This window comes from Apis cerana, linkage group LG13, assembly GCF_029169275.1.
Source record: "Apis cerana isolate GH-2021 linkage group LG13, AcerK_1.0, whole genome shotgun sequence".
Lineage (NCBI taxonomy): Eukaryota > Metazoa > Arthropoda > Insecta > Hymenoptera > Apidae > Apis > Apis cerana.
Genome location: NC_083864.1, coordinates 4,005,716 through 4,018,653, shown reverse-complemented (window position 1 = coordinate 4,018,653; position 12,938 = coordinate 4,005,716). Strand labels below are relative to the sequence as shown.

General features: G+C 40.4%; 2 protein-coding genes across 18 annotated transcripts in view; one reads left to right on the top strand and one right to left on the bottom strand.

The window, feature by feature from the left end:
- The first annotated feature begins 513 nt into the window (after nucleotides 1–513).
- The window catches only part of LOC107998799 (disks large-associated protein 4), a 32,289-nt gene continuing 19,864 nt past the window's right edge, over nucleotides 514–12,938 (top strand). For 4 of the 17 annotated variants that reach the window (XM_062083651.1, XM_062083642.1, XM_062083639.1 and 1 more), the window contains exons 1-6: nucleotides 514–1,148; nucleotides 3,327–4,381; nucleotides 4,474–4,616; nucleotides 4,730–4,877; nucleotides 4,942–5,176; nucleotides 5,394–5,497. In XM_062083651.1, the coding sequence (XP_061939635.1) occupies nucleotides 4,194–4,381; nucleotides 4,474–4,616; nucleotides 4,730–4,877; nucleotides 4,942–5,176; nucleotides 5,394–5,497 (818 nt within the window). In that variant the 5' untranslated portion in view covers nucleotides 514–1,148; nucleotides 3,327–4,193. The other 13 variants (XM_062083653.1, XM_062083638.1, XM_062083634.1 and 10 more) reach the window with 7 other exon arrangements.
- LOC107998800 (prolyl 3-hydroxylase OGFOD1) lies at nucleotides 5,932–8,752 on the bottom strand. Its single transcript, XM_017058267.3, has 2 exons — nucleotides 8,504–8,752; nucleotides 5,932–8,386 (listed from the first exon to the last, which is right to left on the bottom strand). The coding sequence occupies exon 2, from the start codon at nucleotides 7,879–7,881 to the stop codon at nucleotides 6,076–6,078; it is 1,806 nt and encodes a 601-aa protein (XP_016913756.1). The 5' UTR covers nucleotides 7,882–8,386; nucleotides 8,504–8,752; the 3' UTR covers nucleotides 5,932–6,075.

Here is a 12,938-nt window from a genome sequence, read left to right as displayed (position 1 = left end):
CACGCATACTCGATGCAACACGAAGAGGCAATCGAAACGGTTACGAAAGAATACACTTGAAAACCCACGTGCTGTCCCACATTACATCTCTCTTACCAGTCAACAAAAATCTTGCGTCAATCTTGTGGATCTTTCTATGCATTCCAACTTCGTTGACTTCGTTTCCCGATCGTTTTCCAATTGAAAATGAAACTCGAACCGTTTCAAGACACGAAACCGTAAAGGATTTAGAATTACAGAGAAGAAACTGGTTGGAACGAAAGGATTGGAAAGTCGTGGTTAAATAGAAATATCTTGTATTAATCTAATAACGCGCGTCCGAGCCGCTTAATCGTTGACATCTCTCCCCTCCCCTCCTCTCTCTCCTCGATCGGTAAGAGACATCGGGGAAGGAATAAATTCACGTCTCCTCGATTTAAACGAGCCTTCTTTATCACGCACACCCGGTCGATAAAAGTCAGTCCATGGAAAAGTGGTGGTCGGTCGTGATTGCCGCGAACGCGAGCGAGCCGCGAGTGCAGCGAGTGAAAAGCGCAGGTCCATCGGTTGGCGGGCTAGGCGCGAGAGGTGAGGGGGTGAGGGGGCTCGAGAGCATAGGGATTTCCTCGGCGCATTTCGTTGCAGTAGTCGACAGCATCCCGCGGGTGGTCGCGATCGAACAATCAAGGGCGGGAGAGCTGTCGAGCAGAGGGTTCGAAGGGGGGGCCCCTGACTCTTCCCCTCTCGCTTTCTCTCTTTCTATCTCTCTCTCCCTCTCCCCCCTCTTGTCCTCCGTCCACCACCGATTCGAAAATAGTAGTAAGGTGCTTCTGCGAAAGAGGAACGCGCGTCCGACACGTGATCGCGTGCACGCCAGTGCTTTCGTCCATTTTTCCTTTCCCCTCCCGACTGCAAAGGGAAAACACCGGTGAATTTTGTCGTGCACAAGGTGGTAAAAAGCAAGGGGGCGAGCTCCGCCCCGGATCGACCAATAATTCGGAGGGAAAGAACCGACGAAGAGGCCTTGGGGACGCGGAGCCCTCGAGGACGGCACGGATCCTGGCACGCCTCCAACCGAGTTTCTCCTCGTCGACGACGCCGATCTGGCGACGACGTTCGATGTCGGCGGCAGAGCAGACCGCGAAGTGTGTCGTTGCTATTTTCAGGTAGTACGTATCGCACCACGGGCCACGCAAATGTCGAAGTAGAGAAGATAGCAAGCTTGCAAGCTTCTTGCAACGGCCTTCCCTCTCCTCCAGCTGTCGGCAGCGATGCCGGCTCGGTAGTAGTTTCGAGCACGCGCGAATCACGCTCTCAGACACGCACGTTCCTTCTTACCTCGCCGCTGCCAGACGGACGATTGATTAACTTTTCAGTGGAGGTAGCCGCGCGCCTCTACGCTTCCGCCGCGCACGTGCTCGCCACGGGATAGCCGCGATGGGAGTTCCCGTAATCGGAAACACCGCCACGACACGGCCTAGACGCGTACAGGAATCGTCGGGTTCCGATTTAATGCGATGGGCGTGGATAGTTTTTCGTAGATAATCTGTGTATCTGGTGTGTCGATGATAAAATATCGTGGTCGAGCAATTGGAAAGAAATTTGATGGTTAAACGTGTCAACGTTTATCTCCACGTGATCTGCCCGCGTTGCGTTAGAAATTGGAATAATTTTTCAAATATCTTCTCGAAATATCCTCTCTCGAAGAAGTAGGATAAAACAGGGAAAGGTGTTGATCCCGCTCCACGACTAACTGGCTTAGAATGTAACCAAAATGAGAAAGAGGAGAAGAGGGAAGTTAAAAAGGTGGAAATTCACGATCGAACGATGTTTAGATCTGGTCTGTCGAGCACAGTTTCGGTAAAGCATGACGGTACACAGTCGCGTATATAGGTATTTACGCTTTAATTACTTTTTTTTTCACGCTGCTCCAAAAAGCCAACGATGTGTGATACACGGCTTTTGTGTGTTGCGAAGCGTCTGTGTGCGCGCGTAAAGCGCAACGATCGCGTACGTCAAAGCCGGCAGTGAATCTCCGCGAGCCGCAGAGCGCGGACGTAATACCGCGGCGAAGCCGCGCCAATCCTCCTCGCCAATAGTGCGCGAAAACGGCGGCTCTTCAACCTTCTTCTTTGCCTTTCCCCCGCGTCTACGTGTCGCGCGTTCGACCGCAAACCTGATCGATTCGTTACCGTTGTTCGAGAAGTAATAATGGAATTTCGAGCGACCTACCTCGGTGGCCCTCGGTGGTCTAAGTTTTAATCCGTGGAATATTTTTCGCGATATAATAAAAATATATATATTTTCGTCGTTGTCGCATTGCAAGTGCGTCGTTCATTGTTATCGAGTCGAATCGTTCAACCGTTGCCACACTGTACCTTCCACGCGTTTTATTTTTATCAAGATCGATACAATAATTCGCCCGATCGAAGCGTGAACAGCGGCTGAGCGAACAGTTTAACAGGAACTGTAATCGAGCGAACGTGTAAGGTGGTTGGTTGGTTGGATGTTTCGTTTGTTCACGTCGCGTCGTGACATCCGATATACATTCGGCCAAGTTTGTTAAACCCGGAGAACGGGTTATAATCTTCTCCGAGTGTTCTTCTCGAATTATTTCGCACTTTCTTCTCTAATTAGAAGTTTGCGTCTCGGAACACAGACGGTGCAATTATGGAAATCCGTTCGACGTATTAGGCTAGCCCGTGTTATTTTCGTATTAATTAACGGGTGAACTGCTGTCGAATTCAGAAAATTCAGAGTCTCGATTCAAGATCATGCGTGCGTCCGATGGATGGTTTCTTCGGTTTCTTCTTCGGTGACGATAATCGCGCGCGAAAATCGATCTTTCGATCCCTCGCCGCGAAAATCTCCAACCAATGCGAATACTTTCCGCGATTTCAACCGTGTCGCCTCTCGAATGGAACGAAGAATGGACTCGTTTCTTTACGCTCTTCTACCCGCGAAATACGATTCCTCGCGCTTGCAACAAAAGGCCGAGACACGTCGTATTGTATTTAGCGTCGTACGAAACGTAAAGTAATCCTGCTTAAAATCGAGAGGAAAAAGAGATAAACCTAGGAATCTAGACGTATACGTCTAGATTCTTTTTTTCGAGCTTGGAACAATTTAGACGAACGAGAACAATTTCAAAACGATTGTACGAAGACAATCGTCTGATGTAAGTCAAGTCGTGTATTGTCCTCCTTCTGATCATAATTGATGATTGCGCAATCACTGCTCGAAAATAGACGTCTCGATCACGCGGTACGATACGTTAGAGGGAAAAAAAAAAACCACTGTTAATATCTGTGTATCTTTCTCTTTCTCTCTCTGTTCCCTGTATTTAGGAAATTGGGACCGGCGGTTTTTCGAGCAGGAGACACGTCGCGGGTGAAACCACACAAACGAGCACAGAAACTGTAGAAACGCGCGGCGAAAAAGAGAACAGGAGGCTCGTAAATGTGAGAACAGGTTCTCTTCGAATATTGCGAAGTGCAAATAAAGAAGAGGCATACTTCTTTTTTATACACGCGCACACACACACACATATATATATCGTCGCTTTAAATTTTTATACCAGAATCGTATATATTTGTACACCCTTTTTCCGAATATACGTATTTATTCTGTGACAAAATTTTTACTACGAGACTCGAGTGGAGACCGATGGTGGACCAACGAATCGAGTGGAGAAAAAAGGATTCTGTGAAGCGAGAAGCGAAAGCGAGTGAATCCGATTACAATTATCTTAAAGCCGATATCGGGGCGTCCGTCGATACCGATTCGATGAATGAACGTGAGCCCCCGTACGGATAAGAGAAGAGTTGGACGCACGTGGTTTCGTGAATCCGGCGAAGATTTGTGACGGAATGACCGCGCGTGCCAAATGCCTCGATAGAATCAACCGTTATGACGTGATACGATAGCAGAGTGAGAGAACTTTAGGAGTAGAAGTAGCTCAAGATTCCACGACTATTTTAAGAACGGGCGAATGGGCATAGGCATTTCCGAGAGAAAAGTAGAAACGGACCGGCGAGATCGTCCGAGACACGTCCGATAACACCGTTGTATTCGAGGAGTGGAAGAGGAAGCAAGGATCTCAACGGCGTTTTACATTTTTTTCTTACTCACTTTCGCGACAAGTGTATACTCGATCGTGAAATATTACACGTACGTGTGTACGTGTATAATAGAGACACGCGAAGAAAGGAAGAATGGAGGGAAGACCGAAAATCGAAATCGTCCGCGTACCTTCGAACGAGCGCGGTAACTTCCGGTCCCTGGACGGTGTCCGTAATAATTACAGCCACATTCGTGTGGGCGCGTACTATCCGGAACCGGAAGTCAAAGTGGTAGTTTGTGACAGCAAACCGCCTATCGAGCAATCTCGGAAATTCAAAAAGTAAGTATGTTGTGTATATTGTTTTTCCCTTTTTCCTTTTTGCCTCGTCGACAGAAATTTTACTCGTTGCTAACGATGCGATTGTATTTCAGGCATTTGGGACCAGTTTCAAAATTGCTTAGACGTCGTCATCACGCGACATATCTTGCGACGAAATCCTGTGATAATATTTATAGCGTGAATAGAAGCACTAGCTCCTTAGACTGGAGGGTTAATCAAACGACGAACGAGAAAGGTGGGGAATCGAATATTTCGTTTCGATACGATTGGTATACCGTATATGTACCGTTATTGTCGAACCAGCGTTAAGGTTACACTCGAGCAGCACTCGAAATTATTATATTTCAGGCCTTCAATCTCGTCAAAGCAATAGCCTAGATTGGCGGGTAGGAAGATCAATTAACAAATTGCATTGGAGGGACACTACTCGTAGCGCGGAACAGCTTTCAAGAAGTGGAGCAATCAGTTCTGATCACCTTCAAACACCAAGTACAAAGTACGTTATTCTATCGTTTGATTCTGTGAAAGAAAGATCGTAATAACAGGCGAACGATTCGTAGATCGAAACTCATTTCGCTCCTTCGACGGCTCTCCCCTCGACTTTCTCGACCAGGAAGCAAAAATTCCTTGCAAGCATCGCCGACCATTTGTCCTTGGGTGCAGGTAGAATACTCCTCGGAATCGATTAACGACGGGTTACGCGAGGATTCGCAGGAAAACGACGTGAGCTTCCAGAGAGAATTGCAACTGAATGAATTGAGGAAACGCATGGCTGGAATCCCTACCACTTCTCAGGTGATTTGTTACGATAGTCGTACGCTGTATTCCGCTGTATGATTAAAAACGTTCAATTATCGCGTGGAACAAAGGTAAAAGGCGAATGACATGATCATTAATGGACTTGCGAGCGATTTAAAAAGAAGAAGAAAACGTCCAAGTTTAACCATATCGTATTTTTATCGCGTATTATTTAATAGAATGATTTTTATCGAGGGGTTTTTTTTTACCTCAGGTTACCACAAAAGTCGTTAAGGATGGGAAGGGACAACAAACTTGTACACAGATCAGGATACAAGTGCAAGAACCGGAAAACGATTATACTAACGCCTCAAACTCGTAAGCTTAATTTGTTTTATTTTATTTTTATTTCTTTTACATTTAGAATAAGAATTTTTAATCGCTTTTGCATCGAAACAAAAAATTAAGAATTTTCTCTTCAGAATCCAAGTACGCCAAGTATATATATATATATATATGTATATACACACACACACACACATATATATATATATATACATATATATTTACCTCGAAATCCTCGCATGCGACCTAATTGCACCTAACGTTAGTTCCGTAAGTAAACGTAAGCGATAGATGTATGACACCTAATAAAGGAGAATGTTTTCTGCACTGTGGTCTTAATCTCCATCTTAGTTTTCGTAAGAGACACGCACGACTCTATATCCTTATTTGGTACTTGCATCCTAAATACAATATGGAATTATTAATTAGAAGGTAACTAGGTACGTAGAAATAAATAACAAAAAATATTGCTCGAAGATAAATACTGACAATTTTATTAATACGAATACTATGATACATGTGAACGTAGACACTTTTCGCCTGCCATTCATTATACAATTGTCAACTCGTTTAAAGAGGATACGAGACGACACAAGTCTTATGTGCAATTATTATTCATAATATGTACAAATCAGATTGTAAAAATAATCTGTACAGTAATGAGTCACGTATTTATGAACACGACATGTACTTAATGTTTTATAAACAAGACAAAGATGGTTATCTTTCGTTGGCACGTGAATTAACGTGCCCTCAAGCTGTTTGGGATTTACATAATCTATTGTATATTCCTCCTCGGCCATGTGATTCGTATTAAATTGAATTATTACGTCTAGAGCTCCTGTGTCGGATGTATTCGCATCGTCCAAATTCTCCTGATCAGAATTTTCCAAAGAATTGTCTAACGGATCGGAAAGATAATCACCGATATCAGATACGTCAGAATCATCCGTGTCCAGAGATCTAGCCAATTTCTGCGGTGACGAACTGTCCAGTTTGGACAAGGAGGATTGTCGCGACAACTTCTTCTTTGAATTCGAAGATTTCTCTTTAAGTATTTTCTTCAATATTTCATCTTCGTCGATATCGTTATCTCCCTTCACGCTCTCCGGCGTATTAGACTCTGATTGCATGCTTTTATTTTCATAATTTGCAGAAGTTTTTTCTTGATCTTCTCTACTTTTTTCCAGTACCTCCAACGACGACACTTCTGGTATTTCTTCAGTTTGACTAAGACGTCCATAATTGCTGGATCTTCTTTCATTTATATCGGCTAGTAAGGTGTAACAACCACTGGACCATCTCTGAAGTTCTATAGCCATCTTGGGATTCATAGTTTCTGTTTCCGATATCAAATCTAATTCCGTGTAATCTTTCAATAATTGAAATATCGTGATAGATTTAAACATGTTATAAAATTTCGACAATAACTCTGGCAAACTCGTTTCATCTGCCACTTCGTAATTACGAATATCGGCTGGTCCAACTTTTTTCCAAACAATAGAGTCGGATGTCAAATCTATGGAAAGTTTTTCATATACGTCATCTTTGAAATAATTAGATAAAAGTGTGAACGAGTCTCGTTCTATCTCCTTCTGAACTTCTTTAACGATACTAGGATATATGTAGCACTCCGTTACCCAATCCCGCAAATTTATTCGATCGTTTAATGGCTGTATGTAATTGGGTTCAATTTCAGGTCTTGGTGGCCTAGTATCTTCTCTGAGTGGTCCATGAAACCAACCATTAATGGACCAACGTGATTTATCTGATGCAATTACTTCAGCCACTTGATGATAAGAATTATCCGTAACTTCAAAAAATACAAGGGAATTGTACTCTGGTATCAAAGATTTTACAACATTTCTAGGTAGTCCATTTTCATCCGTGTCAAATAAATCTAAAGCACCTCCATCACTTGCAGACCAATTTTTTGAAAGATATAATACAAAAGCAATTCTACGATCACCCATATTATCATCATGACAAAGTAAATAATCTGTATCATAGTAACAAGAACTCGACATTGATACTTTTCTATTAAGTTCTACCTTAGTGATTCGTTCCATCCATACTGTTAAATCTGTTTGAAAAGTCTGATAAAGTAACCTTAAATATTCTGAGTCAATATTAACAAAGTCACTAGTCTGTTCAAATTGATAAAGATCTAAACAATTTCTTCTACATTTAACATCCAATAATTCATTTTTTATTTCATCCATAACGTCTTCGCTGTAGAGAAAGTTTGAAATTCTGCATACTCTGAAAGGTTCTGATATAATTTCAAGGTTGTCTAGCTTTACATCTTTACAATTATGCCAATGCTCTGTAAATAATTGTTGAAAATTATCCGTATAGATAAAATCAGAAATGACAGATGGTTTCAATTTTTTTGATTGCGGTTCTTCTTCAGCCATTACTCCGGATTTCTTTTCAAACAATCAATAAGAGTTCTTATTTATGTATTCTTATTCTATCAGTCTTTTTTTACTTCTATCTTTGCATCAACAGTACATGTCCCTGATATTTTTTATTACTTACAAATATTTTTATAAATTTGTAAACTATATCACATTTTTTTTTTACCTAACAGACAGATATGTATGTATCACATATTTCAATTACATGCATATATCGTCCATTAAAATTCAACCTTTAGTGAAAAATATAAATTCTGTTGTCATTCGTATGTTTATCTTTTTCAAAATATCATTCTACAAGGTTATCGTGTTTGAATTCACTTATCAACTGCCAGTAGTTGTTCTAATTGAGTTTTTATTCAAAAAATTAATGTTTCATTCTTTGCAAAAGTATAATGCTGATAACAGAAATATCGCAGCTTGTCTAAATACACTCACCGGACGATGCGGCACTTGCTTTTCGATACATACGGCCCACGTGGTTGTTCAACCCGCACGTGTTCTAAAAACAATCGGTTGAAAAGTCGGTTAATAAAATTCCGCGTGTCCCATCATTATATTAATGTTGAAACGATTGACCGTTAAACGAGTTAAATTTCTTTTTCGACAAACTACGTACCAGAAATTGCACGTGTGTCCAAATTTAGCAAATTAGATTCGTCGTTCCGTGTCACCACGCAGTTGCATTCTGCCCAGGGACTACTAGTACCACTGGCGAAAACGTTGATTCGATCGAAACCAGGGACGTCGCGAATTATTCGTAAACCCTGACCATATGCACGCCTCTTATATACAATTCGTACTTAACCTTATTTCGTTTCATTTGACGTCATAAAGTACGATTCAATACAACCGCGATTGTTTAAAATCTTTACATGGTGAACTTTTTTTTTATATGAATTTATTAATGGATAATTCTATACCTATGATAAAGATTGATAAAAGACATTAAAAACATAATTAATTTTGAAATTTATAATAATATATCAAAAAAAAATAAAGAAAAATATGAAAACGTTAATATCGTAACTTTTTTTTTTATTGTTATAAATTCTACAATTGTTATTTTTCGTGATACGTAATATATTATACATATTTGCTTATACTTTTCACGTTTCAATAAATTTTACAATTTATGTTTTACGAGCAATTATTCCATATTCAATAATAAATGTCAATATCATTAAAATACCTAATAAACGTAGAAAATTTTAATCAAATTTCGAATTTCTTAAAATTTAATACAGATTTTTCATATTCTCAATTTAAAATATAATATAAATTAACGATTTTGTAATTGAAACAATTTTTTAAAGAGTGCAAAATTTTGCGTAGAGAAATTAGAACAGTTTGAATCGTCCGCGCAATTTTATTATAGTTCAGCAATTTGTCAACCTGTGTCGCTATAAGCGATTATATCAAGATGGCGACAGTAGTTCACATTTGACGGATGCCGTTGGTCGCATGGAAATTCGGGGCACACCCTGACCGTTAAATTGTACAAAGTGTGATATCATCAGATTTGATGTTCGATTATTGTGAAATCTTTGTGTAAAGAACTTGCTGGTAATCCTGGAACGCAATAACAGGACGGCTTACGCATACGTGAGTAACGATACACGAGTGAAACTCGCATACATACATCGTGACAAGTCTCATCCTTTCCGTTTTTTATCCCTCGAGATCTGTCAACACATTGGCCTTTTTTCCTGAAAATGTACGTTGCCTGCTTGTCGTTTGCCGATAGGTTCGATAACTAAAGGGTGGGGTTTTGCGGTTGAAATTAACGATGTAAACAGGCGGTTAGAATACTCGGGATCTCTTAGTCACCTTTTGTTTGTGTCGGAATCACGTTGTGCCGGGACAAGTTTAGTGAAGCGATATATTAACGAAGTGATATATTTAATGTGATTCTTAAAATTTCGTCTCGAGCAATTCGTTTTACCTAGTGTTTTCATTATCGAAGACTTATTTTCGATTCAAGTCTTCACGATTCTCTCCTACGTTTATTCTCCTATCTGCTATCTTGGCCTTGAAACCGGACTCTTAGTGCCCTACTGTAACGATTCCGATGTGAAGGAGCTTTCGAATTTTAAAATTCACGATCGTGTGTGGAGAACAAAGGTGAGTCAAGTGATATTTTTATATTATACATCAGCCTCGCGATATTACAATCTTTTTCTTTCTTTATACATCTGTCGAGATTCTGTAAGTGAGTATCGATTGCTACGGGAAACTACGTTTCTTTAACGTTCATAATATATTTTTCTGTGATCATTTGCTCTGTTTCTGTATCCAATAGCGATCAAAAAAAATCTCAGGCTATTTACACGTTTATATAAAAATGAGAGAAACTACAGGTGTATAATCTCGTACGTGACAATCGCTTTACGTTTTGTACCGTAATGATCATTTAGATAAGACGGAATCATGGAAGTTTCGAGTGACTTGTTCGCGATGAGGTAGGTCATTCGCCTTTTTTTCTCCTTCGATGGAATACCTTCGACAAGATGCCAAGTGGCTCGTTTAACGATTACGCCACTCGAACCACTAAGCTTGTCGGTCGCAACATTAAGTGTACTGTTAAACTCAAAGTACGTCCATTAATGTTGCCGTGTAAATCTTTCTTATACATGATGGTTTTTCTGTTTAACACCTTAGTTTAATTTAAATGATTTTTTACGACTTAAAATTCTTTTCCTATTTCGGAACGTATTTCTTTAAAAAAAAATGTGCACGTACAATCACAATTTTCGTCGTCACAGTTTATTTCTGGGGAATAAACATTCTTCGAATTTCTTTTCTGTCAGGTGACGTTGAAAATGTCAAGACACCTGGTATACGGGCAAACCGTTAGCCGTTTCATCGATGTAAAAAAAAATATAATCTCCTCCTCTGCGAAGACGATTTTTTCACAGAGTTTTGCGAGTACATTTAGCATACAGCGATACATTCGAACCTCATTGATATTTTTCTTCTAAATAGGGTGATCCGAGTCGGAGCAGATTATAACATCGCGTGACTGGCGTAATTATCCTTACGTTGAACCTGCTGCCGTGTAGCTGCGCCGTCGTATATGGCATTAAATTCCAGTTATCGACCTCGTAAGATCGTTTTTTATTTCCATGGAATCAAATTAATTCGATTCGTTCAAGTGGTTTCACCGAAGCAAGAATTTTATCGAAATTCGAGTGATCGTAATTATTTTTATCTTTGCCAAGAATGCAAATGGCACGTCATTCTATTTTTCATCTTTTTCTAACGAGATGAATTTTAATTAGAAAATTGGGATTTACGAATTAAGAGTATAATTCTCAATTTATCGTTCCGGCTATGATTGTGTAATTAAGCGGTTAAGGAAAACTTACATGGAATGTAAGTATATGTGGAAAATCAAAAAAGATTTATGGCAAGCGATAATAATATGAAACGGCAATAATAATTTCGTAAGCACGTGGAACGGCGACACGCTCGACTACGCGGTTGGCTGCAAAATATACTGAACGCGTTTCCTCTTTTCTATAGCTCGAAGAATATCACGTAGCGGCACTCGAATCGCTTATGGCATTGTTCGTCAGTAGAGTGCGACGAGATCGAAGGCGATGCGGCGTCGTCAAAAGAAATGGTTCTGGCCAGTCCAAACTCATCGTGGTTATCGATTCTATACTAACCCCTCTTGTCTTTACTTCCTCTAGAATATTTTAAGTACTTTTGTCCGTACTTCACGAGGATATTCTCCATTGTTGCGTAGACCAGGTGTGAGAGAAAATTTCACTGCAAAAAAAAAATGGAGCGTCATTTTCGTCCAGGTATCAACAGTGCATTTATTCGAGCAACGATGTAAGTTTCAACAAAACTAGTTTCTTCGACTCGATCTACATTTTTTTTTTTTTTTCTTACTCGATATACTCGTAAGAGATAAGAAGTTGTAAGAGTTGTTATTAGAATAGGTAAAATAATAAGTATAATGAAAAAAGTATTTCAGAATATTTGTTGTCCGGAAATTGCGAACGATGAAATCATTCGAAACGATCCTCGACTATAACGAACGTGCGATTAGAATAATTCAAGCCAGTTGGAGTTGAACGGTTAAACAACGATGTGTTATTTTATGCAAATTGCGTCGTAATGCAACTGGCTTTCGTTTCCGTGCTATCAATTTGGATCGACGAGAGAGCAGAAGAATGCTCTCGGAGCAAGAAAGCGCTCTTATCGGTTCAAGATGAGCCGAATCGACCGCGTGCGAGCTGGTATCGACGATACGAACGCAATAAAAGGCACTTGGCCACTGCTGCATCGGGCAGCTGCTGCATTCTCGGTTCACGCGTTCCATCCACAACCAGCTGATTGCAATTCCTTTTCTGCATTCGCGCTTTGTATCGGAATAATATGGAACCGTATAGGTGCAAAATTTTCTTCCTATTCTAAACCGGTGCGCATGCGCATGCCATTGCACTCATTGTACCGCTTATCTTCATGAAATATTAATTCATTCTTCAGGTTCGATTTCCTTTGATTCCCTGAAACGGTAATTCGAAAGTTCGTAGTATCGCGAAACAGTGGCAGAACGCAGTTCTCCGAGTGATACAGGAAGTATTCGTACAGTTTCCGTGGGAACATTGTTTCGCCATTACTCTCTCCCTCTCTCTCTCTCGTGCAGATTAAAAAGTGGAATCGCGTGACGTTAAACAAACGGCGACCTATTTTTCTGTGAGAAAAATCTTTAGCGCTTCGTTTCTTTTTCCTCCATTTCTTTTTAACCTTTTATCTAAACACTCGAGGATTACTTTTTTTTTCTTCTTTTTTCGTGCTTTCAGCTAGAATTCATAATTACAACTTTATTATATTGGCTTGTATAAGTTCACGTTACTACAGAGATTGTGCTCCTCCCAGAACCCTTGTTCCACGTCGTGCTGTTCGTTTTGCGTGGTGCATACCGGTTCTGGACGATCAATAAAAAGGATAGAGAACCGCAGATAGTTCGCACTCGGCCATTTCTTCTTGCAAGCGGACGAAAAAAGACTTTGTCCCAGAAATTTCTCGATCCCTCGGTC